The sequence below is a fragment of the Rhea pennata genome, chromosome 4 (genome assembly GCF_028389875.1).
Source record: "Rhea pennata isolate bPtePen1 chromosome 4, bPtePen1.pri, whole genome shotgun sequence".
In the NCBI taxonomy this organism is placed as follows: domain Eukaryota; kingdom Metazoa; phylum Chordata; class Aves; order Rheiformes; family Rheidae; genus Rhea; species Rhea pennata.
The window spans coordinates 30,846,955-30,872,387 of NC_084666.1; the positions used below are offsets into that span (position 1 = coordinate 30,846,955).

Here is a 25,433-nt window from a genome sequence, read left to right on the forward strand (position 1 = left end):
CTTTAAATCTTTCCTCCTACTGCAAAGTAGAAGTCATTCACAGCACAAAACAAGACCACGCCTAAAGAGGAAAGGTGAAATAGTTTTTCTTCAATAGTTTATTCTGCACGAGTTATTCTGCAATTTCTCCTTTATGGAGACATGCCTAAGAGCAGAAGAACAGCAAATTTGTCTCCAGATAGGATGGCACAACTCAGCCCCTTGAAGGTTTCTCTCAGAGCTCAGGAGTGAAGTACATTGCCATCTGAATCATTTGGTAATCATTTGGAGCCAAACAAACAAAACGTGTTTTGTACAGTAAATGTATAGTAACACATTTAAGACCAAAAAGGAATAAATGAGCAGTGACTCTGAACAAGATGTGAAGATTAGGACTGATAACACTGAACAAGGGATGTCTTTAGGTGCGAAGTCAGAGAAGTGCCACATACAGCCAGCACACAGGTAGGCTATTGCAGGTGCTGTTGGGTCAAGAATCCAGGAGCAGCCCCATCTCTGCAGGTCAGAGAGAGAAAGACCTGGAGCCCTCTTAGACCTTCCAGGAAGGTCTCACCTGTCCTGAACAAAAATTTGGAATCTTAATATCACCTCTGTTTGGTGAGGGAACAAGCACCAACTTTCCAAAATTAAAAGTGTAATAGAGTAGTCTTTAGAGAACAGTCACGGGAACAACTAGAGGACTGGTGAGGAATGCAGCTTGTTTAAACAAAAAGAAGGTGGAAGAATGACTTAAAGTTTGTTAGTATACTTGAGAGTGAGATCTGTCCAAAAGAAGGCTCTAGTCTGTCTGTGATGGCAACAGAGATTTGAAATTCAGAGTAGCTATTTCTTCCCCAAACAGTCTACTGGAACAGAAATTAACTCCGCAGAAACCGGGTCTGATAGCTTCCCTAGACAATGGCAACTTCTCCTGGCTACATAAGTGACATGCAATAGACTTTTTTATATTCTTTGTCAACATAAAATCTGAAGGTCACATTATATAACATTTGGTAACAAGCATTTGATAAGTGTTTGGGATCATAAAACTCTAAAATACTTTCTAAATAGCTCTGAAACACCAAGGCATTGCCTGCAGAATAACAAATACCCAGAGAAAATAAATAATCTCTTCCTCTCTTCTTGTTAATGCCCTTATTAAACATTTTTTCTTGAAAATTTTATTTCAGATTTAGGAAAATGGCATCATATTTGATAAGAGTAACGATTACTGAAGTAAAGTTAAGTAGCATATAGTTCTCACAGAGAATTTCAGAACTGCAGCTGAAGTTGCCTTTGAAGAGGTAATAGAGAAGTTACTGATATCTCTAATAACCGTGAGTACCATCTTTTGGTAATTCTCAAATATTAATTTAGCAGGGAAATTATAAATCAGAAACGGAAAAAAAATTACTGGTGATTGGAAGCAGAAACAGGAGACCAGAGCAGGTCTCTCAACAGAGGGCTTTATTTATATTTGTAAAGCAAAGAAATAGATGCAAGGGGAAAATGGGCACTGAAAATAAAGTGGATGAAGAGCTTAAAAGATTAAATGCTGAAAGGAAAAAAAATAGTTGGTAAAATTTTCGAGGGATGATGAAAGATTGATAAAGATGACAATCATTGGAGAAATGGAGCATTTGGACAGAGCTGAAGAGAGCAAGATGAATGAAGAGAAGGAAAGTTTTCCTCTGGGGGGGGGGGGGGGAAATCAAGATTTTGCAGGGGCATGGATATGAGATTAAAATTAAAAAAAAAAAGGACAGTTAAGACAGTAGTATTTTAGATAATAGGGAGGTTGTGACCGGTACACAGGTAAGCAGAAGAAAGCTAATGCTAAAGGAGAGTGTGAAGACATCAGATATTAAGGTGAATGTTCAAGATAAATTCTATGTCCCTGATACTGAATTTAATTTACCAAGTAGACATTAGTAAAGAAACAAAGAGACAGGTGAATACTTAAGGCCCTACAAAGAGGAAAGCCAGAGGCAAAGCTAGAGTTTTAGGAGTAACTAATACAAAGACCATAATCGAAGCCTTTACAAAACAGTGCAAGGAGTAGGTGAGAAAAACACTGGCCAGGAAAAAACTGAAATGTATTTCACATTTCATAAAGCATGTTTCAGTGTTATTCAACATCAAGCTATGCCCAGGCTAGATTTATATCATCAACATGCACGTACCGACGGTCTACATACAAGCCTGAACTGATAACTCTGCCCCTCACTTCTGAAATGGTTCAAGCACTGCTACAAGGCAACACGTTTCATAACATACAGAATACGGTTGGGGGGACGTCTTTATTTCTTTGTACCAGCAAAAGCTTAATGCAATAGCATTTCTATTGTTTCCTTCTACCACAAAAGGCCATTGAGGCTATTAGAAGTTAATAGTTAGAGTTTCTGTGAGTATACAGTTCCTAGATAAGGGAACTGAAGATACTCACTCATGTCAGGTGTCAGACGCTTTTGCCTAATCCCCTGAGTAAGGGGCAACTTGATTTGATTGATGTGGCTTGAATTCCCATTACAGCTAAGAATGTCAAACTGCAACCAACTCTGTGAGCAGCTGATAACTCTTTCTTTATTCACTTCTGCTAAGAGAAAATCCGAAGTTTTGAGACTTTCACTCTCTTACTATTTTGCATGCTTGTCATTGTTGGATAAAACAAACAGAGCAAAACAGAGTGGCTGAGAACAATGCAGTCCCGAGTGAGGAATTTTCTAAGTACTTAGGAAGCTTTAATTTAGAATAGAGAGCAATCTGCAGAATTTCATGAAGTTAAAGAATAATGGCAAGAATGGATTTAATACAAGAAATTGACAACTCGCCTCTTTCACTACTTGGAATCTGATATCCCACAAATTCATTTAATTGTGTATATATGCATACTCCTTGTGTTGCTGTCATATTTATGCATTGTAATGTGAGCTATGTACTTAGCACCTCTTTTCCTCTTTCATTAATGAATCCAGTATATTTGATAATTATTTTAACATGGGAAATACTTTAAATTAAAAGTTAAATTAACTCAGCCTGACAGAGAAATGTGTTCTGCATTGGTCCACCTAAGATATGAGATTCCCTGAAATTACTTGTACTTTAGCCAGGGTCATTCCAGGAGTAGAAACTTATCTTCTGCACCTAAACATGCCTCCTACCTAGAGTTTAAGCCAAGGCCCATACAGAACATGGGCTCTGCCAGCAGGCCTTCCTCTTAGCCTTGGAAGGCTTCGCCATTCCTTGTACAGAAATGTATCTTGCAACATTTTGAAGAGGTTTCTCATACCTCCACATGGCTGAAATACTGAAGTCCACAATATTGCACAGTTACTGAGGTTACACCACCAAACTCGGATGCAGTAGGTGACCTTTTAATCAGCTATTGCTTTGATCAATCAAATTTGCTCATAAAAGAGTAGTCTTCCCTAACTAATTCTAATAAATCACCACAGTCCAGCATACTATTGTATGCTCCAGATGCCCACATAGTCTTGATGCCTTGGTATTACATCTGTTCTGCAGAGGACTCCCTGCCCTTTAGGATAAACAAGATGTAAAGACTTGTGACTTAATAAGGCTGCAACTTTATTAACTGAAATCATCTGAGGATTCTCACAGTGCAGGCCATCATCCTGTGATTAATCACTCCCTCGCCTGCTGGAAGACCTTTATCAGTTTTCAATAGTTTATTTCTGAAGACCCACTGCTTTGTTACCTGTTTTTACCTCTTTAATAGCTCACATTAAAAGTTCTCTTTGTACCCCATCTTCTGTTTATTTTAAGGGAATGCCTTAATCTGTCTCTGGGAATCAAGAAACCAAACCCTGCATGGCATGAGCTCTATCCTGAGCACCTACCAGAGGCAGCTGCAAACAATTACCTTACTCTCTTATCTCACATCAGTTCCAAGACACAGAATGATACCGATTTTCCCCAGATTGCTCTGGTATCAAATATGATCATTCAATTATTTCTTAATTCAGAGTGTTTTGACCTTGTCAGCTCAAAGTGATTTCATCTTCTTCCTTCCAAAACTTCCTTTCCACTATTTTGAGAGATAAAAGAAGTGTCCTGGCTCTACTCTATTTTTCTTCTTTGTTCCACTCATTAAGTCAATAGAGCTAAATAAACCCACACAGCTTAGTCCTAGTGAACAATAATAATCTCTGAAAGCTTCTTCCTGGATGCTAAGTGTAACAGAGGTATTTGATCACGTGAAAGCCTGTCTTTCCTACCTTCCTTTCCTATCATTTACTTATTTAGGAAACATAATATTTTCCTTTACAGCAGCAGACTTTGCAGCCTCACTTGCCTCTCTACTCCTGCATTAAGAGAAGAGAAGAGTGGTTCATCTAACAACCTGATCCATTGCTTGGATTCTGTTTTATAACAGCTTCCATTAATGGATTTACTCCCTGGTTGGGTTTGTAAGAATATTATAAAGAGGATATTATATACTCAGTTTTAGACTGTTTTTTTTTTTTAAGATACAGTTCTGTCATGAAAATAGAAGAAATCAAGAAAAGCTAGTTTGTAATGGAACTGCTAAATGTAAATATATCATGCAGCTACACAATAATAAAAATGAAACTTTTGGATTGGAAAAAGAAAAAGAGAGAGAAAAGGGAAAAGAAAGAGGAAGGAGTCAGACTAACATTAGGTGAATTGTTAAATGTCTTCTAATTGCTCCTGTAAAAAATGATAGTCAAGTCAAGAACATGAACCTAACCATATGTCAGAAAGATAGGAACTCAGCAGAAATATTTGTTTTTACAGTCTTCCAAATGCTGGCAAATATTTCTCACCCTGTTCCCGAGCTTCATTCAGGTTGATCCTCAAGAAAGCTTCTGGATTCTGATACTCTTTAATCACTAAATCAATCAATACTTCAGTCACCTCCATAGAGTATTTGTTTCTACAGACACAGGATACTCTTTTAAGAAATAAAAATTGTTAGACTTAATGCCAACAATATGTTTCTTCACTTTTTGATAAAATTTTCCTTTTTTTGCTTTCTTGTCTCTCCAAGCACACTCAAACCTTTCTGAGGAAAGGCCTGGGAAATGAGCACCCTGTGGAACATGGTCATGCTGCAAAGAGCTCTCCGTGGATATCAGCACAGATCCAGCACAAAACACACTGCAGGACTAAGACCTTGATACATATGACTACACAGACAAGAGCAGTGCAGTTTCCTGGAATGACCACCTCGTTACATGCTAGCCCAGCCCTAGAGAGATCACTTCTCAAGGTTAGGAAAGGCTTCATTCTCTGTGTAAAGACTTCCTGCCAAAACTACTGTTTCCATCCTCTGTAGCGTACATGTACGTGGACACTAGATCATTAAGGTCAACAGTTCATTTTATGTAGTCCAGCAAACAGCCATCTTTATCGAAATTCTTGGTTGAGAGTCCATTATAGTTGGCATAATAAACAGCTGACTAAAGTATTCCAGCGCTCAGTGAACAAAGATAAAAGTGCCTATTAAGGGTATGTAGCTATGCCAAATGTGATCATATACAATCAGCTGCACCAGAAGAGCCTGTCGACATTACGGAGAATTTCGTCAGTCAGATGATGCATCTGCTACAAGTGGCAGCTGTCATGCTCTGGAGTGCAGACAATTAGACACAAATATGCTCCTTGGGCTATTTACAGCACTCAGGCATGGTATTAGCTGACACCTGTTAAACTGTAATTCCTATATTTTCAATATCTACTCATCATAATTATTGAAAATACAATTTGAAACATCTAAAGACATTAGATTCTATAGATAATGGTGGGCATAAATTGCAATATTACACATATTTCTGAATTGTATTTGAAGAGAACCTCTTTAAACAGTTCACAAATAGACTAAATGCAGTTATGAGCCCCTTCCCAAGTTTGTAAATGCAAAGTACCAAATGTATTTACATGCAATGGAGTATGCGCTACAGTGTAAACTTTCATACCTAATCACTGAAGTAGGAATCAATAATACTGCAAATAAGGGCATGTAAATTTTGTGAAGAATAAATATCAACTATATGAACAGGAGAATTATAGAAAAAAAGTATGTGCAAGGGTAGGCAGAATTTGAGTATAAATCTTTGCCTCTGGCATAAACATTCGTGCACTCAGTTAGTATGTTATTGGATTTTGCTTCATCTGACTGGATCCAGATTTTCTTTCATTTCACTGGATCTGGCAGTATTCTGATCATTTTGATTAGATTACCACCCCTTGCATTTTCTCTGAGCAACCAATTTTTCCTTGCAACAAGTAAATAATCCAGTGGTTTATAAAGTTATTTTATACATAAAAGGAAAATGGACTACTGCAGATGTCCTTTAAATACACCAATAACAAAAAGTTATTAAAAAGTCTTCTCTAATAAAGTCTTCTTCAATATAGAAAAACAACATGCTCAAACATGTCAGGATAGATTATGAAAGCATATCTGAATGCTAGGGTCTTGCATATTATACTCTGTCTCTTAAACTCTTGAGGTTTGTTCAACATTGACTGAAAACAAACAGTACCAAAGGTTCTTGTATACAATTATAAAATAGACATGCAAAAACATATACACTTATGAGAAGTAAAAGCTTTTCAAAATTGTAACAAGAGTTTATGATCATTTTTTCAACTTCTAATCACTATCCAAGCCAAACATGAAATAGAAATAATAGCTTTCTATAAGATCTAGAGACATAGGATATTAAAAACAAAGTTCCAAAAATACTATACGTATTTAATATATTACTTTGTAAGAGCTGTTAATTGAAAAATTACTATCATTAGTTTTTTATTTTTTTCATTTTTAAAGCACATTGGCAGGTATCATGTTGACACCACTAGAAAAAACAAGGTTCATCCTTCTAAAGCTTGTGGTGATTCAGTTTTCTGAAGGTTTGTTAAATTCACTTTTTTATTCTTCTTTTTTGAGTGTTTAAAAGATATTATTCAGAACAGCTTTGAAGCCTGTAGACCTTAAGTGTTGCAATGAAAACTGAAAGCATTAGGTCAAAACATACTTAGGGGTCTTAAAAACTGCACATTGTTTCAGCTCTCCAAATCAGGATGAAGCTCCTCACGCAGGCAGTACAAAATCAGCTACCGATGTTTATAACAGTCACCTAGCTGTTAACCTTGTGAGTAATCTCATAAAGCTTATTGGAGTTTGCTGCTCACCAGCAGTTAAGAGATTAGGTACCTATTCATGAGACTAGCTCCTTAGTCAAGTGTTAAGAGAGGGCACAAAGCTTTTAAGTTGAGGCCCCAATAATGAAAAAATACATTTGAAAATGGCTTCAGATTCTTCAATTCAGTTTATTCTGCAATGAATAAGCTTTAAATTGAAATTCAGGGGATTTTTTTTTTTTACTACACTTTTTTGATGGAAAGCAGGCAAAAGTTTTCTCACAGCTAATCTCCCTGAATCCCAGGAAAGCCACCTCCAGGACTTAGACAGCTCTCTGGAGCAACTAACAGGCAGCAACCCTCTTCCCTCTGCTGGTACTCACCACACTGCCCCACTCCAGACTCAGCCACGGCACCAACAACACACACAGTAGTCTCCAAAGTCAGCTTCAGCAATTACATCAGAAAAGCTAGCACCAGGGACTTGATCCAGAATGCAGTCAGGAAACCAGAAGTCTACCAGGAGGAAGAAACAACCAGCTGTAGCCACTCTACCACTAATTGCTAAGTGAGCACCCAGCAGAATATCCTGAGGTCTTTAAACAGTTTAACCATATTGACCTTTATAGGATTGGTTGGGCAAGAGGAAAATGAGCTGCACAAGTCAGGGGTTGAAATTTGTACTGTCCTGTACTGGAGATACTAGGTAACTTAGGGAGAGCAATTGTACAAAAGATTGATAGGGCCAGAAATTGCACTGGATCAGTCAGGATATGGGTTCTTACAGTCAGGTCTTTGGAAATAAAAAAGTTCAGCAAGCTGCTCAGAATACATTTTTTTTCTAATGTTCCTTCAATGACCCTAATATTCTCTAAATGTATTATATTTTTAAAATTCCCCTTCCCCCAGCAAAAAAATCTATTTTCTCAGTCTTAGTTTGAAGAATGATCAGAGATTAGACAGCAACATAACTTATATGTAAGGTTATATATATCTGTTCTATATAACAGATTCTGAGTTTATGATTTTTATTGCAATAAACATTTTAAGAACATGAGGATAAACAAACTAAAATTAGAAAAGTAATTAGTAGAAAAGCAGGAACTGTGATCAGAAGTTATTTAAAGATGGATTTTGCTAAAGAGCACAAAAAGACTGCTTCAGTGGTGTTTTTAGCAGTTTTGACAAAAGAGGGCAACAGCTCCCAAACAAATGCTCTAAAACTACATATTTTTTGCTTTCTAGTTAGATTTGATTCCTATGCTTGGAGAAGGGTGGTTACGTGCACCTGAAGAGGCTCTGGGACCTTGGAGTGTGCATGACCCTGCTTGTCAGGAGAGATGAACAACGCTTGAGGAACACACGTACCCTCTGCACCAATGCTTTGAGAGTAATAGACTTAGAAAACCCTCAGTGGTCCTATTAAGACTGCACTTTAATCAAAATGGAGCCAGTCTGCTGGCACTGAAAATTAAAAAGGTTGTACAGGAGTATTTATGCTAGGAGTTGGGTGAAAGCCAACAGGCGTGAAGGAGCACCTGATTCAGACTGATGTGACCCCTGAGAGGACGCGGTTAATGTTCGGTGTGTCCCTGAAAGGCCAGGAGGGAATAAACATCAAAGGCACAGTAAACAGAGTAGGCAAATCAGACTGCCAACCAGGCCAGATGACTAGCACGTGCAATTCCCACTAGCGAAGCAAGGGTGAAAAAGATCTTTACTACTGATGGTACTGGGGAGACCGCCACACTCAGCCCATTCTCTGTAGCAGACAAGTCAGAGGGATTAGATCACTGGGAAGTAAATGTACAATAAATATTAGCCCAAATAAATAAGATATTAGTAAGTGATCAGGACTGGATGGGGTTTATCTGAGAGTTCTGGAGCATGTTACGAAGAAAGAGAGAAGATGATTGGGATTTCTCAGTTTGAAGACCCTTTGGAGAAGGCTGGAGGGCATACATTTAACCTTGTTAGTGGCTGCAGACCTCTTCACCTATTATTCATATCCAAGGGCACTCAGTGAAATTATCTGAAGATCGCTTTAAAACAGATGAAAGAAAGGCATTCTGTAAGCAGCAGGTGATGAACCTATGGAACCTGCTGCCACAAAAGGCAGCTGCAAAAAGAGAGACTTATAGACAACATAAATAGACAACATAACATAGACACTAAAAGGTGGGGAATACAAAAATTGTGGATGACGGGAGACTATCTGGGGAAGGGACTACATAATTTGGGCAGGCTCGTATGCTGTCCCTAAATACCATCAACTGCTGCCACTATCAGATACTGACCTGACCTAGTAGGCTATTACTTGGTCTAGGTGGATTGATTGTGTGTTTTCTCCAGTGTTCACAGAAGTTCAGTGGGATTGTAAAAAATTCCGTACTCAAAGTGATACCCAAGGTGATGATGTATTTGATTCAGAGGGGGATTAGCATAATTTGACTTGGAACTATGAAAAGATCTTTAGTCTTGGCTTGTAAAATGAAGCATTACTTTCATTTGCTATTTCTGCTGAACTTGAGAAGATAATGTCATTAACTTGAAAAACTTCTACAGTGTTAGTATATTAGTATTTACTACAGACTCTTACAGAAAGAGTCCTAAGTAGTCATAAGACTAAAGAGTAGAAAAAGAGAAGGTATGAGCAGGCTAATTACCACGACTGGAAACATGCACACAAAGTATTTTCAGAAAGATATTATCCCTAGAGTACAGCTGACAGATAGAGTAGTTGGTTCTTGCAGAGCTAATAGCCAGATCTTTGTCTTGATACAAAATGTTATATTATACAGCTGACATTTTCATGATGATAAGACTGTGAAACCTGGTATTTACTTCCTCTTTTCCCTCCCACCATACCGTGATTACTTATTATTGCAGGTGTGAAGAAAATTCCATTCTCCATTTGTCTGAGCTCTTCTGTGTCCCATGACGATAGATAGGGCGGTGATGCAGCTCAGTATCTTGCTACAATTTACAAACCAATTTCTTGTTTGTTTTTTAAATCCCTCTCCAAGATGCAAGTGTTGTGGAACAGCTGGCAACAGGCAGTGGCCATCTGCATTACCTCCAGCTTTTGAGAACTGAAATGGATTTCCTTCAGCCTAGCATGTGGAGTGAAGGGGTGCTCACTGCCTGGTGATGTGGCACCATCAGGTACACCATCCCCGGTAGCTGGGAGGACAGGCTTAGTACAAGACCACGAGGACGAGCAAACTGCAGTGTAGCAGGTAAACTGTGGAATCAAGCTGATACGAAGTTGTACCCTTGTCTCAAGTATATAGGTATATAGATCTTTTCAAGATCTGTATATGTGAAGCACTTAAACATAGCCATATGCCACAGATTCCCTTTGCCAACTGATGACACTACAGAGTGTGTTCATACAGAGTCAGCAGGGATTTTTTACGGCTTGCTTTGAACTTTGAACATAATAGATGCTGACACAATTCAAATCAAAAATAAAAATGAGTATGATGCAGACAGACAATGGTGCACAGATATCACACAGATCTACAAAGGGAAATATTAACCTATCCAGAATGGATTTCCTGAAGTAAACTAAGCAAAAGTGAAGCACCGTGGAATATTCAGAAGTCTATCACCTTCATTATTTTATGGTATTTTTTACCCCTGCAGGAAATTGCATTACTTAATTTATGAAGACTGATCCAGCAAAATGTTTTATCAACATCCTAACTTCAAACCTCAGAAGTCCCATTAAGTTTACTGGAATGGCTCACATGCTTATAGTTAAATACATATTTAGAGCTTTGAAGGAGCTTAACCTAAATGTGAAGTGTAGGGACAAAATAGCATTCAGGATAAATATATCCAAAGGATAAGCGGATACTGCATTAAATAATAAAGCAAAAATATATGAACCCTGCACACAAAAAACACCCCAAACATGAAAAACCATATCCCACTCATACAAACTTCTTCAAGGATATAGAAGACAACAGCAAACAACATCAAACATGAAAAGCATGTACACAGATTTACATTAACTTCTAGATAAATGATATTATTAATTAAATAAATTGAAGGTGCACATTTCACAGAATTTTATACTAAAGATTTTTATTTACATTTATTTAAAAATTGATATAACTTAATTGTCATACTTCACAACATGATAATACATTTATATACTTCTAAAAGGGAATAATACACCATTTAGAAATTTTGATTTGGAATGTAAATACTTTATCATCACAATAATCTAACTGAAGTGATATTTCAGTTAGGCAAACTGTACAGGGTCAAATTTGATTAAATGCTTGCTTGTTAGGTTTCCTAAAAATAGATAGGAAAGATTGCCTGAATCAACTGAAATGATGCTATTCTGTAAAGTGCGAGACAATATGATTTAAATGTATTTTTCCCTTTCAGTTTTCAGAAACATATGGCCATTAATAAAGTTTTGTGACTTAGATATATAATTTAAATCTCCTAAAAAGTACATAATGTACTATAGTTAAACAAAACTAGAACCCAAAACAACATTACATTAAAGCCATGCAAGATTTTGGAAACTGGAGGTAAATAACCAAATCATTTTAGGAAGCAGCTCCAGTAATCTGGTTCATCATGAGGTGACTTGCTCATAAATATATGCTAACATGCATAAGAAGAGATGTTTATTATCACAGCGCTGTGGAGAGGATTGGTACAGTGACCTAGACTTTCGCAAAGAAAACTAGAAGTACCAATAGTTTATATATCAGAATTTTAGGAGGTCTACTGTAATCTAGCAGTTTTTATGCTAGGAAACATGAAAAGGAGGTGGCGATAGTCATCATAGAGAATAAATGCCCTTATGTAAAATTTGCGCTGTATATGATTAATTCATAACTAGAGATACAACTATTTCCATACAACATGATATAAAAAGAGGACTTTAAAACTGGGCTTTAAAACTGTGAAATGTTGGTAGACATAACTGTATTCTGTGTTTAAAAGGAAAAAGCAAACAAAACTTTTCACCAATCCAGACCTTGAGCTGATAGATCCACCAGATGAAAGCTGCCGTTTTCTGAAATGCAATGTCCTACGGACTGTTCTTTGCTATTTCTATAGGCTTACTTTATATACACATAAACACACGTATGTATATGTGTGTACTTATGCAAATATGTATATAAGTTGTTTGTGCAGTGAAATGAATCACAGAAGCCAATGCCTGCTCCCAGGTGCTGTTAAAATAGTCTGATTGAGAGAAATTAAGACAATATGATACAGTCCAGACCCTTATTTCCAAAAAAGTTAATTTTTGATCTAGAGAGGTATACTTAACTATTCTCCATTCCCTAACTGTTGCTCAAGCTAGCTTTCATTTACACTGCTGTACACTACTGTCTGCCTCAGTAGCTCCTCTCTCTGTCTGAAGTATATTATAAACATCGGCCCAAGTATATTACAAATAACGGCCAGGTTCTGCCTTTACTCGTTCAGCCGTCTCTGCCCTCTGCGTGGCCACAGCGGGACCTCTCACCGCGGCCAGGGCAGCAACGCTGCCGGGCTTCGCGGTATTGCCTGTACCAGCTCGTCTTGTGAACAGCACTTTTCTGGTCTTGGAAGAGATTTCTGAAGCACTGGTTTCCCGAAGCTTTGTCTCTACTTTCTGTGCTTTGGCCATGATAGATTTGACTAGGCTAGAGAGGTAAAGAGAAATTTTAAGTGTTTTTTTTTTTTCTTTCCCCTTTAAACTGTAAACCTTTTCTAGTATCACCGTCTGCTTCTTTTTCACATGCCTTTATTTTCTTTCCATGCTTTTCTCTGATCGATGTTTTGGTTGTACATGCCTTTTCTCTCTCTGCCGTTCAGTTCACAGTGGCAGTAACAGTTATCTCTAGCAATAATCTGCTCCTTTCAACAATGAATAGATGTCAGGTCTAGTAGCTGCTATCAGATTTTTCTCTCCCCTTTACACTTAAAAAAATGATTTTGGAAAGTCTAAAGATAGCTAGACCATGCCACAGAAACTAAGCCCAAACTGCAATGATAAGGAATTATTTGCCTAACTTAATTAATGTGCAGGAGGGAAGGGAATGAACGCAGTCTACTGGATCTCTTTAGACCTAACTAGAGACATCAGAAGTCAGGAATATCAAATATATTGTTTCCAGAAACATTGCAACTCTTCTGCCATGAGGAGGACTCAATCTTCAACACAAATGTGTAATTTTAAACCATAATTCCCTAAAAGCCTGAGGCTGGAGAACTGGGCCAAAATATGCAAAATCGGTGGCATTATATTTTTTGCTATTTTCTTTTATATCTCATCTTGCAAAAACTACTTTTTGATTCTGTTTTGACAAACCAGTGAAGCCAGCAGAAGTAGTTTAGAGCTCTCCATGTGTGGAAGTCAAAAGTGCTACCTAGAGCTAGCAGCAAGGACAATTTTCAGAGGGAGAATTATACTGATGATAATGATGCACTTCATAAATATGATGTAAACTATCAAGTAATATGAAATAATTTTTGCACAAGTTTTTAATAAAGATTGAGAGCCTAACCCAAAGACATGGAATCTGAGTTTCCCATGGTCTTTAAAAACATCTGAATCTGCCCTAGTGTCCTGCACTATTCTCAGCTCTTTCTGTCATAAACCCAGATACACGTATGCACAGAGAGCATATGTCCATGTAGAGCTCACTGTGACCTTCTATTTGACAAGAATAAAATTTATACCTAGGTTACTGCTTTTTTTTTCTTTCCAAGGTGTTTTTAAGAAGACTCACAAAAATAAAGTTCTATGGAAAGGAAGGTATAAAACTGATGTGTTCCTCCAAGTTTCTGCCCATTTCTCTGAGTCACTATTCGGCCTAGGGAGACATCAAGTGACTGTTCTTTCTTTCAAAAAAATCTAGCTTTCAGATGTATTTCTACTGCGTACTGTTGAAATGTGGCTAATTTGAATTTTCTACCTACATGTCATTGTCCTACCCGTCCAGCACTTGTTAAATAAAACACTGCTTTCTTCTTTGTCCAAGGTGCTTTTAATGCCACATCTGCTTCCTGGGAGCGAGCCGAGGGCTGAACTTCTCCCACCCAGAGCTCACGAACAAGGAGGTATACGTGTGATGACAAGGCACCTTTTCTTCTCGGTTCAAGTTGTGCATTGAATGAACTTGGCTAAGCTGAAGGCCAAGTTTTTTAATATAAATGGATCTCAGTGCTTAAACACCCAACAGTTTGGGAGGAGCTGCACACTCTTTAAAAGGATCCACTGTCTTTAATGGTTTAAGTTTTCCCAGAACTAAAGGAAACTTTCTTATTCCTCAGATAAGTAGGTTAGGCTTATTTGTGGTATATGTAATATTGACTCCAACTCGACCAGACTTAGAATACATGATTTTTCCTTGGCTATTGCAACACATGTGCTCTGTAAGAAAGGTATTGTATAATGGTCAAATAATGCTTTCAAATTAAAAAACATAATCTGAAGGTAAACTCAAATTTTCAGCAGAAACCTTATTTTAGGCACACTGCTTGGATTTACATATTCTAGTCTCTGTATAGAGACCATGTTGAATCAACAGAATATTTACTTTTTTTTCACTAAACCTTCCATTTATCTTTTAGTATTATGTATGCATAACTGGACTGGACTAGTCCAAACATGAATAAAATAGCTAAGACTCATTTTTCTTGCTGCATCAGCTTTCTGTATTAGACACTTGGGACTTTGGAGGACCTACACCACTGACAGGTCTATACAGCAGTTGCTGTTGTACGGAAATTGCAATTTTTGTAGGCTTTATACAAGTGGCTACTGTCAGGCTAGCGTGGATATTGCTAGAAACGTGGCAGGGCCCCAAGGAGCTCAAGGCAAGCGAGTCCCCTAACTGCTCAGCGTGCCGGCTGGCAGGCGCTGCAGCCTGCACAGGGCTCCAGGCAAGGCAGGACCGAGGGTGCCCAATTTCAGCGTCGTCGGAATTTGTTCACAGGTGGGACATCACCAGAAGACCTTGACAAGACTGTGTAACTCAGGCGGCTTGGTAAAGCGATGCAGTTGAAACATAAGTATACAGTGTATGCTTGCTATGGCAAAGCAAAAAGGGACTTGAGTAGTATAATGGACCTTTACAGCAGATGAGATGGAGTTCCCTACTTTTATCTTTGATAAGGCTGTTTGAGAAATAAAGCCTACACTGTTTTAAAATTGGATTTCCTTTTTATATATATATGTACTACATCTAAATGCAGTGTGTGTTGTTTTCAAAAAAAAAAAAAAAAGGGAAAGAAATCCTTATTATAGTCCATGTGAGAATAAAAAATTCAAAAACAAGTAACAGATATCACCATATGGCTAATTTAGACAAAGTAAGGAAATGCATACTAACAAAAAAAAAAAAAAAAACTCTCTCGAAAAACATGCAGAAAAATTAAATATTCCTCATCAGTTGTTCTATATCACCTACCTACCTTTAGAAAGTTTCCCATTTGATTATTCTTGAAATGAATTCTGATAAGTTTCTGATTTTATCTGTCACACTTATTTATGGTTATACAGTAGCACCAGATGAAAATACTAGGACCAAATGACAGAAGTGCAGGAGAGATTTCAAACTGACTGTGTTAATTACATGCTGTAAAAGTTCTATCTTTCCCAGAAAAAACGATTTCCAACTTCCAAAACCTTGCTATTATTTTCATAACATGAAAAGTCCAAGGAAAATAAAATAAAAAATCTTAAAGTTACAGTATACTGCTTTTGAATAATATGCTATCTACAATTACAAGACAGACAATCTGTTAAATAGAAAAAAGATTTGTTTTACATAAAGCAAGAGAGTACAAAAGCACAGCTTTTGTAATTTTGGTAATATTGCAGTTTTACAAAGATATTGCATAGTATATGTAAGAAAATAGTTTCCATCCTTTTATATATTTATATACACAAGAAAAGCATTAACATGAAAGTTATAAAATAAAACAAAAATGTTTTTAGCAGACCTTTACTGAGTACCAATTTAAACCAGATGACACTCTGACTCTGATCCAATTTACATATGCATACAGTGAATCAGTGGATAACAATTCAATAATCCAAGTTTGGCTTTTTTATTTAGAAAATGATTTAGAACCTTAAAAAAAATCACATGGGGTTAGCAACTGAGTATCTCTAACATTCTTCAGCAAACTCTTTCAGTCATTTATGGCTGTATTTTCAACCCAGACTTAATAGCCCTCTATCTGAAGTGGTTTCACGTGGATTGTGTTACACAGTCAAGCCACTATGAGAGCAAAACAAGGTAACTTCAGCTGAGGCAAGCAGCGTCTCGGCACATTTTGCAATACACATTCTTCCCCCTTCCTCTGAACACCAGAAGATCCTGTTGTGTGTGAACAACAACGTAACTGCACTACGCTGACAAAAAATTTAAACCCTGGGAAAAAAGGGGAGCAACCTACAGCTCAAAATGCTGCGCAAATCTAAACTAGGTTACAATTTCATGTTGTAATTACAACTTCTCGTCTCTCCATTCCCACAGAATCAGCAGAAGCAGCAGTGTCATAGTGTTAGATATAGCGGAAGAGTCAGTCTTTGGTCTTATCACTTAACCAACAAATGAACTGCAATACAAATCCATACAAGTAACAGTGCTCAGAGAGGTTGGTTGATGATTTATTTTTTATTTTTTAAACAAGAAAGAGACAGTATCCTATTATATAGTGACACAGATTTTTACAGAAGGTAAGTCTATCATATATATTAAATACATGTAGCTAATAAGGTCTTTTCATATATTTTGCTCTTGTCATAGGAATAGATCTGAACAGGTTAAACATCTGTAAGACCATCTTAGTGGCTCCCAAATGGATATTCTAGTACAAAAAGAAGCTTTATTTGATACATGTATTCATATATTATAAAGAACCTCGAAGAAATATTTTTTTCACTGATCTTTTTAAATCGGACTAATATTAAAGCTTAAAAATATCTTAAGGTCTTCAATCTTTCCCTACAATTGTCACAACAGAGTGATTTGTTAACTGGGGAACTCTTGCCTTAGCCAGAATAAGATGTGACATCTCTTTTCTAAAATAAGAGATTCAAAATATTCAACCAGATAAGCACTCTAATTAGAGATACATTAACTGGGGTTTAATCATCAGCTGAATGTTCGATGTTATAAATGGCCAACAAAGACTGAAATAACCTAGAGACAGGGCAAGGAATCAGTGAGGAAGGTGACAAAAAATATCGGACCATTCCCTATAGCTCTGCACAGAAGTGACCTTTATTTTATACCTCAGCACTATAAAAACAGCACTGAAAAATTAAAACTCTAGCTCCATGTTTTTAGATGGTCTTTGTGCTGAGATCTTTTACTTTCCTTCCACCAGAAACACCATGTGTGGGACCATGCCACTCTTCTGGTGTTTTGAGGAGGCACTAATGAGAAGCTCAGAAGAGTTCTCAAAAGAAGCTTAGACGAGCTCAGAATCAGTTTGCAAGAACCATGTGAACATACGAGAAGCTTCTAAACGCAGTTTTGTTTTGTCATCTTCTTCCCATCTGCTTCTACAGAGATGTACACCATGGAGGTTTTCACTGTTGCTAGCTCCAAACATTTAAAAATGTCAGGTCAGTTTTTCCTTCCTCTCAGAAACAATGACACTGCTTAGAAAGAGTTTACCATTGGCTTTCTGGCCTTCTTAGTTCCCTTGATGCACTGAAATCATTTTTCCAATACTCTCTGAAATCACGTAGTCTAGAAATATTCTTTAAAATGAAAACTGAGATTTCCCCATTGTTATAGGTTTCAAGGGATTTAAGGTCAATAAGAGATTCATTAGAATATTGAGCTATTACAAGATTTTTTTACACTGAGATTATCTATCATGTAGGCTGCTGAATCTCCCAAACACCCTATACTTCTTGTGATGCTGATATTGGTATCACAAATACTGGGGAGCAGACTGCAGTGACTCCAAGCAAGAAACTCCTGACAGTGCAGAGCTATATGGACTAATTGCCTTAGATTCGTTGAGTCCAATGTTCCACTCACACGTGCCCTGATTTTTCTTCATACAAACCTTAGCCATAAAGTAATTCAGCCTTGCTGTTAAAATGAACCTACTAATGAAAGACTTTTTTTTTTCCAACTGCCTATCTTCATTCCAGTTTGTGTAAAATTTGTAAAATCTGGGTCATACTCATCTAAGGCGAAGAGCAAAAAAAATGAGACATGCTCAATGGAAAATTCATGGCAAAGTGTCTGCAAGCCATTCCTGTGGCTTTGGGGAGAAAAAAAATTCTTAGGATATATAGTATAGCTATACTTTCTCATGTTTTATTATTCTATCTGTCACTTCTATCGCTCTTTCTGTTCCTCTTACTAAAAAACCAAAAAGGCTTCCAATATATCTTCTTCTAATATTTTCTAATATATTCCTTTCAAAGTGACAGAATAATATTCTCAAAGAAATAACAGATCAGTTATTAATAGCCTTCTTTTGAACAGATGAAACAATCCATGTAGAATCTCTGCTTCACTGGCAGAGTTACACAGCAGGTACACAATTCCTGCTAGGGGGTGAAATTCACACCTCTGAGGAGGGCCAACGGAAAGGCAAGCACCAGTCAAGCTACGTCTTGTGCTGGTCTTCTGCTGAGGGGTGAATTTCCCCTGAAGTGAAAATAAAACCACCCTTGTTAGCTGGTAACAAAATATAAAGATTATCATCATCTTAGTTTGCTCATTTACCCTACTCCTTTTTTTTTCTCTGAACTAAAAACTTACTGTGTAGAAACACCCACCTTGCACTGGTCACCTAACTTAAGAGTTGCATTGGCAAGCCTACGCTCAGAAGCCTCTAAAGCTACATGCTAGGTGATGTGATTTAAAGGATGATATTAAAAAGCTCACTTACCTTGCATAATCAAGCCATCTTCCACACTAGGAAACATTTTTATACTGTTTTACATTCCTGGGTTCTGCAAGTTTCAAGATATTCTTGTTAATCAATGTTGTGATAAACTTAGTAGCAGCATACCAAAGCATCTCTTACAGGAGTTCAGTTACCAGCAAAGCCAAACGAGTAATAAAAATTGATACAAGAAAGAAATCCCACATCAAACTTGTCAAAAAAGAAAGTAACTAGTGAGATCTGAGTGCAAACGGGGCTGCACAATTTAAACACAGACTCGATAATGTCATCAATGTCCTTTTCAATATTAAATTTCATTTAATATAGGTTTATAGATATATTTATTACTATTAATTTGAAAACTTTAGCAGCAGATGGTAAGGAAAAAAGAATAGTAAGTGTGTCATTCTAGCTGTTAGCGCACTGCTTTGCAGCATCCCATATGACATTAATACTGATGTTTGTACTGTGTTCAAATGGCAGCAGGTAGACACAGCTTGAAAACAGACAAGATGCACCTTTGAAGATTTTGTTCTTGCTTTTGCTTTTGCCAATTACGAATACCTTGTGAAGAACAACAGACTGATCAACAAACAAACATACCATCAGTATTTCCCCGTTTACCCTGTTCTTCTTTTCCAGAAACTGTATGGTCTATTTAAAGCAATCACTTCGCATGCAGTAGCCACGAAATTACTATATAAGGCCATTCAGATCTGACAGACAAGAGCAGATGTCTTTTTAGCTCTGAAAGTTAATATTGCTGAGCACTTCCAAAATTTACCTAGTGTACAAAACCCTAGACTTAGTAGACAAAGAGTAACAACACACTTCTTTTAAAGAAAACAAACTGAGTGAGGGATTCTGTCTCTTTTTGTGTTAAAAACCATTTACTGAATTTAATTGTTTAGTAAAGCAAGCATCACACAGTGCTTCAAAATTTTAAAATTCAGGGATAAAAGTTTACATCCAAAAAGATGAATGGAAAATTGTGCTTTCAGACAGTAAAGTTATTTAACATACAGGGGTTACCAATTCATCTCACCATTGGAATCTGGGCAAATTTGTATCTGTACTGTATATATATGTGCAGTTCATATCCAGGTCCTGCAAAAATCTAAAACTATGTGCTTCACTTCATGTAGCAAAGGCACCTGTGTTATTCTCCCTTTTGGACAAAAGGTGTTATTATGATCCAGGTTTCCTGATGAAGAATACATGCTGAATATCTCACTCCCATCTCTACGCTGAGTGGTACCACAAAGCACGAGAGAAGGCAGCGCTGTATTCCTGCTTACACTGGAAGAAGTTGCTCTGCAGGCCATTTGAAGCGTCGGACTTGTCACAAGGGAAACCGAGCAGAACTGTGAAGCAGAGGGATAGTAACAAAAGGCTATTCTGGTGTGAGGATAAATTGGAGTCATTTTAGCTCCACAAGCAGATGTTGCTACTGGATTGACATGTGGAGCCTGCTCCTGCTGGAGACAGGTAAAGTTTACCATTAGGACAGACGCAGAGCTCATAGATAGTCTGGCGAGGAGCAGAAGAGCTAGGTGGAGAGGACGAAAAGGAACCCGTCGGTAGATTTCCCAGGCGGATTGTATCTGCGTTTAAAAATATCTACAAGGGGAAAATAGAAGGAATAAGTACGTGTCTTTGAGCATCGTAACATAATTTAATGACGTATTTTGTGGCATAGTCATGAGGTTTAATTTAATGCATTCGCTGCCAAAATTTCTTGGTTTTCAGCTCTCTGTAGTTGTATATCCATTAATACTTATTCATGCAGCACATACAAATACTTCTTAAGCCTTCACCCCACATGTTCATTCAGATACAAGTAGTGTTATACAAAACATTTTGACAATATTCTTCAACAGGCTGAATTTTCACTTGTATGCTTTATGATTAAAATGTATTCATTCATGGCAGCTGCATATCTTAACTCTGGAAGAATCTGTACTTTAATAAGTGTGAAGTGATATTAAAGCACATTCCCCAGTGTGTTCCTGTAAGCAGCAGGAAATATATGCTGAAGTGTGCTAAATTGTAGGGGCTTAACAATAACTGCATTCAGAGAATAATTAAATAAGGGTACAGAGTATACACACAAAATAAAGAGCTTATTTGACCTAAATTAAGGGAAAAAAGCTTTTAGGTTAAAGTCTTATTAAGAAGGTCATCAACCTATTCCCATTTGTTTCTGAACATTGCATATGATTAAAAAATAGTTTTTTAAATCTCCTGGAAAATAATAATTGAGAGTATGAGACTGTAAACACTGGAAAGGCTAACACCCATGTATCTATATGGAGAGTTCTATAATATTTTATTTACATTACATTTTCAGGATGCTGAATAAACAACATCATGCTATTAAATAAATAAAGGACACCCCCCCCCCAAGTCTTCACTGCAACAATAGAGGAATTTCCAGCTACTTAGAGTTTATTTTTTATTTATGGAAGGGGTAAATGAAAGCCAAAGTAAGATCAGTCATTACCTCAGATGCACACTAGGAATTTCTGGAAGACAGGTAACAAATCAAAATGGCTTTAAGCCCTGCAGAAACAGTATGAAGCTTAAGAGAAGGCGAGTTCCTGAAATGCTACCTAGTAAGTTCATTAGGCATGGAAAATCAACAGAGCCAACATACATATTACAATATTGTCAGTACATGTGAAGAACCTGGGAAGGTAGGATATGTAGTCTGCTACCTTGTACAGGAGACAAATATTATTTTATGATAAAATCAGCTGTAGATGGCAGAAAAGCAGTACAGACCCTTCTGTCCCAAGAACAAAGCAATATGGACAGAAGATGGGTAGTAAGAAAGAGTAAGTGTAACTCAGCTGAAGACAAGACACCTTTCTTAGGGGGGAAGCTGTAAAATGCAGGTCAAGAAGATACTAAACTGGCAAGGCAAGAATAAAAAGAGGGGAAAGAAACATTCGTTTTACTTCAAAATTGCATAAGTGCATAGTGAGAACAGATCAAAAATAGGAAAATCTGTTAAACGCATGTCCTGACTGATAGAGGAATTGATTACAAAACTAAAAAGCAGCAAATGATTATCCTTGTTCTGTCATTCGTGTGACAAAGGAATGTATTTAAACACACACACACTCATGGCTGCTTTAAAAGTCCTATCTTATAAGTCTGAAATAGTTAGGAATCAAAAGCCCAGTAGAAATAACTTAGATAGACTAAATGTGGATGGTGTCGGGAACAATTTAATAATCTATGACAATTACAACTGTAAAAGAATATTACATAGTTAAAAAAAAACAGAGGAAAAAAATGAATTTGATAGCAAACTAGAAGTTAGGAATTGGTGAAACATGCAGGAAAGAAAGGACACAGTTGTCAGTCAGTGAGGTTACAAGCAATAAAAAAAGTAATTTATCACTTCTCATATCAAGAATAAAAGAAATTCTAATAAGAAGTCCACTATTAAAGTAGCAATGGTGGAGTAATAACTATAATGCCATAATAGTATTGCATAAAAATCCAGTAGCATTCAATAGCGTAGGCTATGCCTAAGCATAGGTGCATCTTTTATACAGAACAGTGATCAACATAGTTCTATACTTGCAGAAAGATCGAGTATTGGAGTCAGAACATGCTAGTGATAAAATACTTTCAATTTTAACAGTATCTCCACAGGAAATTGAAAAGCAGCTTGTAATGTTATATATTCTTAATGAGCAGCTCCAAATAACCTTGACCAAATAGTTCTAAAAAATACATCTAAGTAGCACTTTGGACTTTTAATACTGATTTTCTGTAAGCATTAAGACCTACTCTGTTCATATACTTTCAAAGCTATAATTAAAAACATAAACCTCAGAGATGCAACATTGCTATCTATTAAATAGGGGGTCCAAATATTTGGCACAGGAGCCAAACATGTAACTTAAGGAGCATCAGAGGACCATAGTTCATGTTTAGAGGTATATCCTCTTCCCTCCTTTCTTTTACTGAAAACTGAAATTTATGGCTGAAAAATCCTCCAGGATCAGCAAAACTTAAACTGTACCTATCTCTTTATGCCTGCTGCTATGGGGTATATAAAGAGAAGGGAAGACATAGCAAGATGAAAAACTGAAGAGTATTACGATCCCAAGGAATACTATTACTAGATGACAGTAGTTAATGAAAGTTGCCCATATACATGGCCTTTCTCTAATCTTTTGTGCCGTGAAAGGTATGAGGTAAGCCATTTAATACTTCATATGCATCAAGGCCATGTGAGCCAGTCATGCTCCTCCTCAGACTCTCGCAGGCTCAGCAGATAAATGGCTAAGGATAAAACTGAAACTTTTATCGGTACTCTTTGAAACATATTAGGAGACTGGCTGAGAGACTACCACATTTTAAAGGCAGCAGCCACACAGAGAAACTTTATTTCACGTCATTTTCAGAGAGCAAAGCATTTAGCAGGATCATTTACCCTCTATTTAATACTCACATTTTAGAAATCCTAGATTACTGCTTTCTGTCTTGTCCATCTTAGTGCTGAGAAAAATATATTAGTACTATACTACTTTTAAGTAGACCAAATTTCTGATTAATTAAAATAGCAGACTGAATTAGCCTGCAGGTCATGCGGTAGGAGTGGAAAAATCATACTTTTTTACACTGTTTTAATGTATTACCTATTTAATATGAACGTTCAGTAATTTATGCTTGCACATACTAGACATATAGGCTTTGATTTTCAGCAGGGAAGTATGAGTACTGTATGAGAGACACAGAAACAGCAAGAAAGAAGAAATGGAATAAGCCTAAATTATTTCTATTTCTAAGCAAATTAGAATGGAATATTCAGTCAATTATTTCTGATAAAGTATCGTAAGTTAATGCAATATACAGCTGTGATGTGTAATTCAGTTAAGGTAACGACTGGTTTCTCATTTCCCTATTTTGCAAAGAAAAGAGTTGACAGTTGTCATGAGTTATCCAGATGCATTAAATGAAATGCTGAAAGATGTATAACTGAGTATTTGGCCTCTCTGTTTAGAATGTTTGCAATCAATTATTTCTATGAATTTTCATAAATCTCCTAAGATAGTTAAGTCATTTGTCACTTAACTTTGATGGTGATATTTACTGGGAGACATGAACACATAGAAGAGCGTAGGCATATGCATTTACAAAGAAATGTCAAATACCAACCAACCTGGCAAATCTAGACAGGCCTATATTATGCCTTATAAAATCATCCTGTGAAAGTGTACAGCAAATCAATGTTGTCAGTGACGTTTGTTAACTGAGATCTGAAAACCATCTGCTTATCAGACTGTGACATTAACATATCTGAATGGTGAAAGGAGAAAAACACAAACTAGAATATTTATATTATCTGCAAAATACAGAACTAAATTTAAGGAGAGAACTTTCAGTGGGCAAGATTAAGGCAAAAGATAAAAAAATCAAATATTCTTATAGCCATTTTCAACATAGATATGAGTCTGCCATGTGTATGCCAACATCTACATCAGGTTCTTTACTAAGTCTGCTCAACAGAGAAGATAGACTAGGAAAAGTCAAACAACAGACCTTTTAGTGTTCTGTTTAGGATTTATAAAGACTGAAGAATTTTCTGTATTCATTGTAGGATTTGATTAGACAGATAATTCCAGTGAGGCTGCTAAGGCAGATTCAGGTTTAGTGTAGGTAAGAAATGGCAGGAACTTGGGGGAAGTGTGGAAGAAAAAACAGAAGGTTGAAAAGCTGGTGTTCACCAGTCAGTCATATAAACATTGTACATTACTGAACTGTACAGTGCTTGCTAAGTTTGTAATATTCATTTATCCATACTTAAAATGGAAGAATTTATGTTTCATTCTCGACTTTTCAGTACTCTAGTGGTGTTTATGGGAGTTACTTGGAGATACTAAAATGTTTAAGTATATAGTTTTGTAAATTCACGTTAGATAAACTCAAGTGTATATTACAATTTCTGATTTATAATACCAATGCAACATAAGTATAGTGGGAGCTACTGACTTTGCAGCCCCAGTACTGGTGCTACAAAAACTTTCTAGTGTATTTATTCTTGCTATTATGGAAATCATGTCAGGGCTGAAGGGCTGATCGGTGGGGTTGCTGTGAATGTTGAGCAGTGTTTACAAGTTCTAATGTTTATGAAACACCAATAGTAATCTCATACACAAGAATTCTCAGAATGAAATTTTAAATTCCATTCCTTAGTTGCTTGTACTGCAAACTCATTCAATCAGAGGGCAGTTGCGACTTTTCTGTGATTTACGTGCCCAACCGGGAAAAAAAAAAAAAAAAAAAAAAAAAAGGCATGCATTGGGAATATTTATGCTCAGTCTACTGAGTACAAAACCATATTAATTAATTACCATTCAAATCAGAACTAGATTAAAATGTGATATTCATGGAAAAATCATTCACTT

The 25,433-nt window shown here is 36.7% G+C and overlaps 1 protein-coding gene across 2 annotated transcripts in view; it reads right to left on the reverse strand.

Moving 5' to 3' along the window:
- Positions 1–20,430: 20,430 nt before the first annotated feature.
- Positions 20,431–25,433, reverse strand: part of SGCZ (sarcoglycan zeta) — a 217,146-nt gene continuing 212,143 nt past the window's right edge. For both annotated transcript variants that reach the window (XM_062574644.1, XM_062574643.1), the window contains one exon: positions 20,431–20,625. In XM_062574644.1, the coding sequence (XP_062430628.1) occupies positions 20,431–20,625 (195 nt within the window). The remainder of the gene's footprint in view (positions 20,626–25,433) is intronic.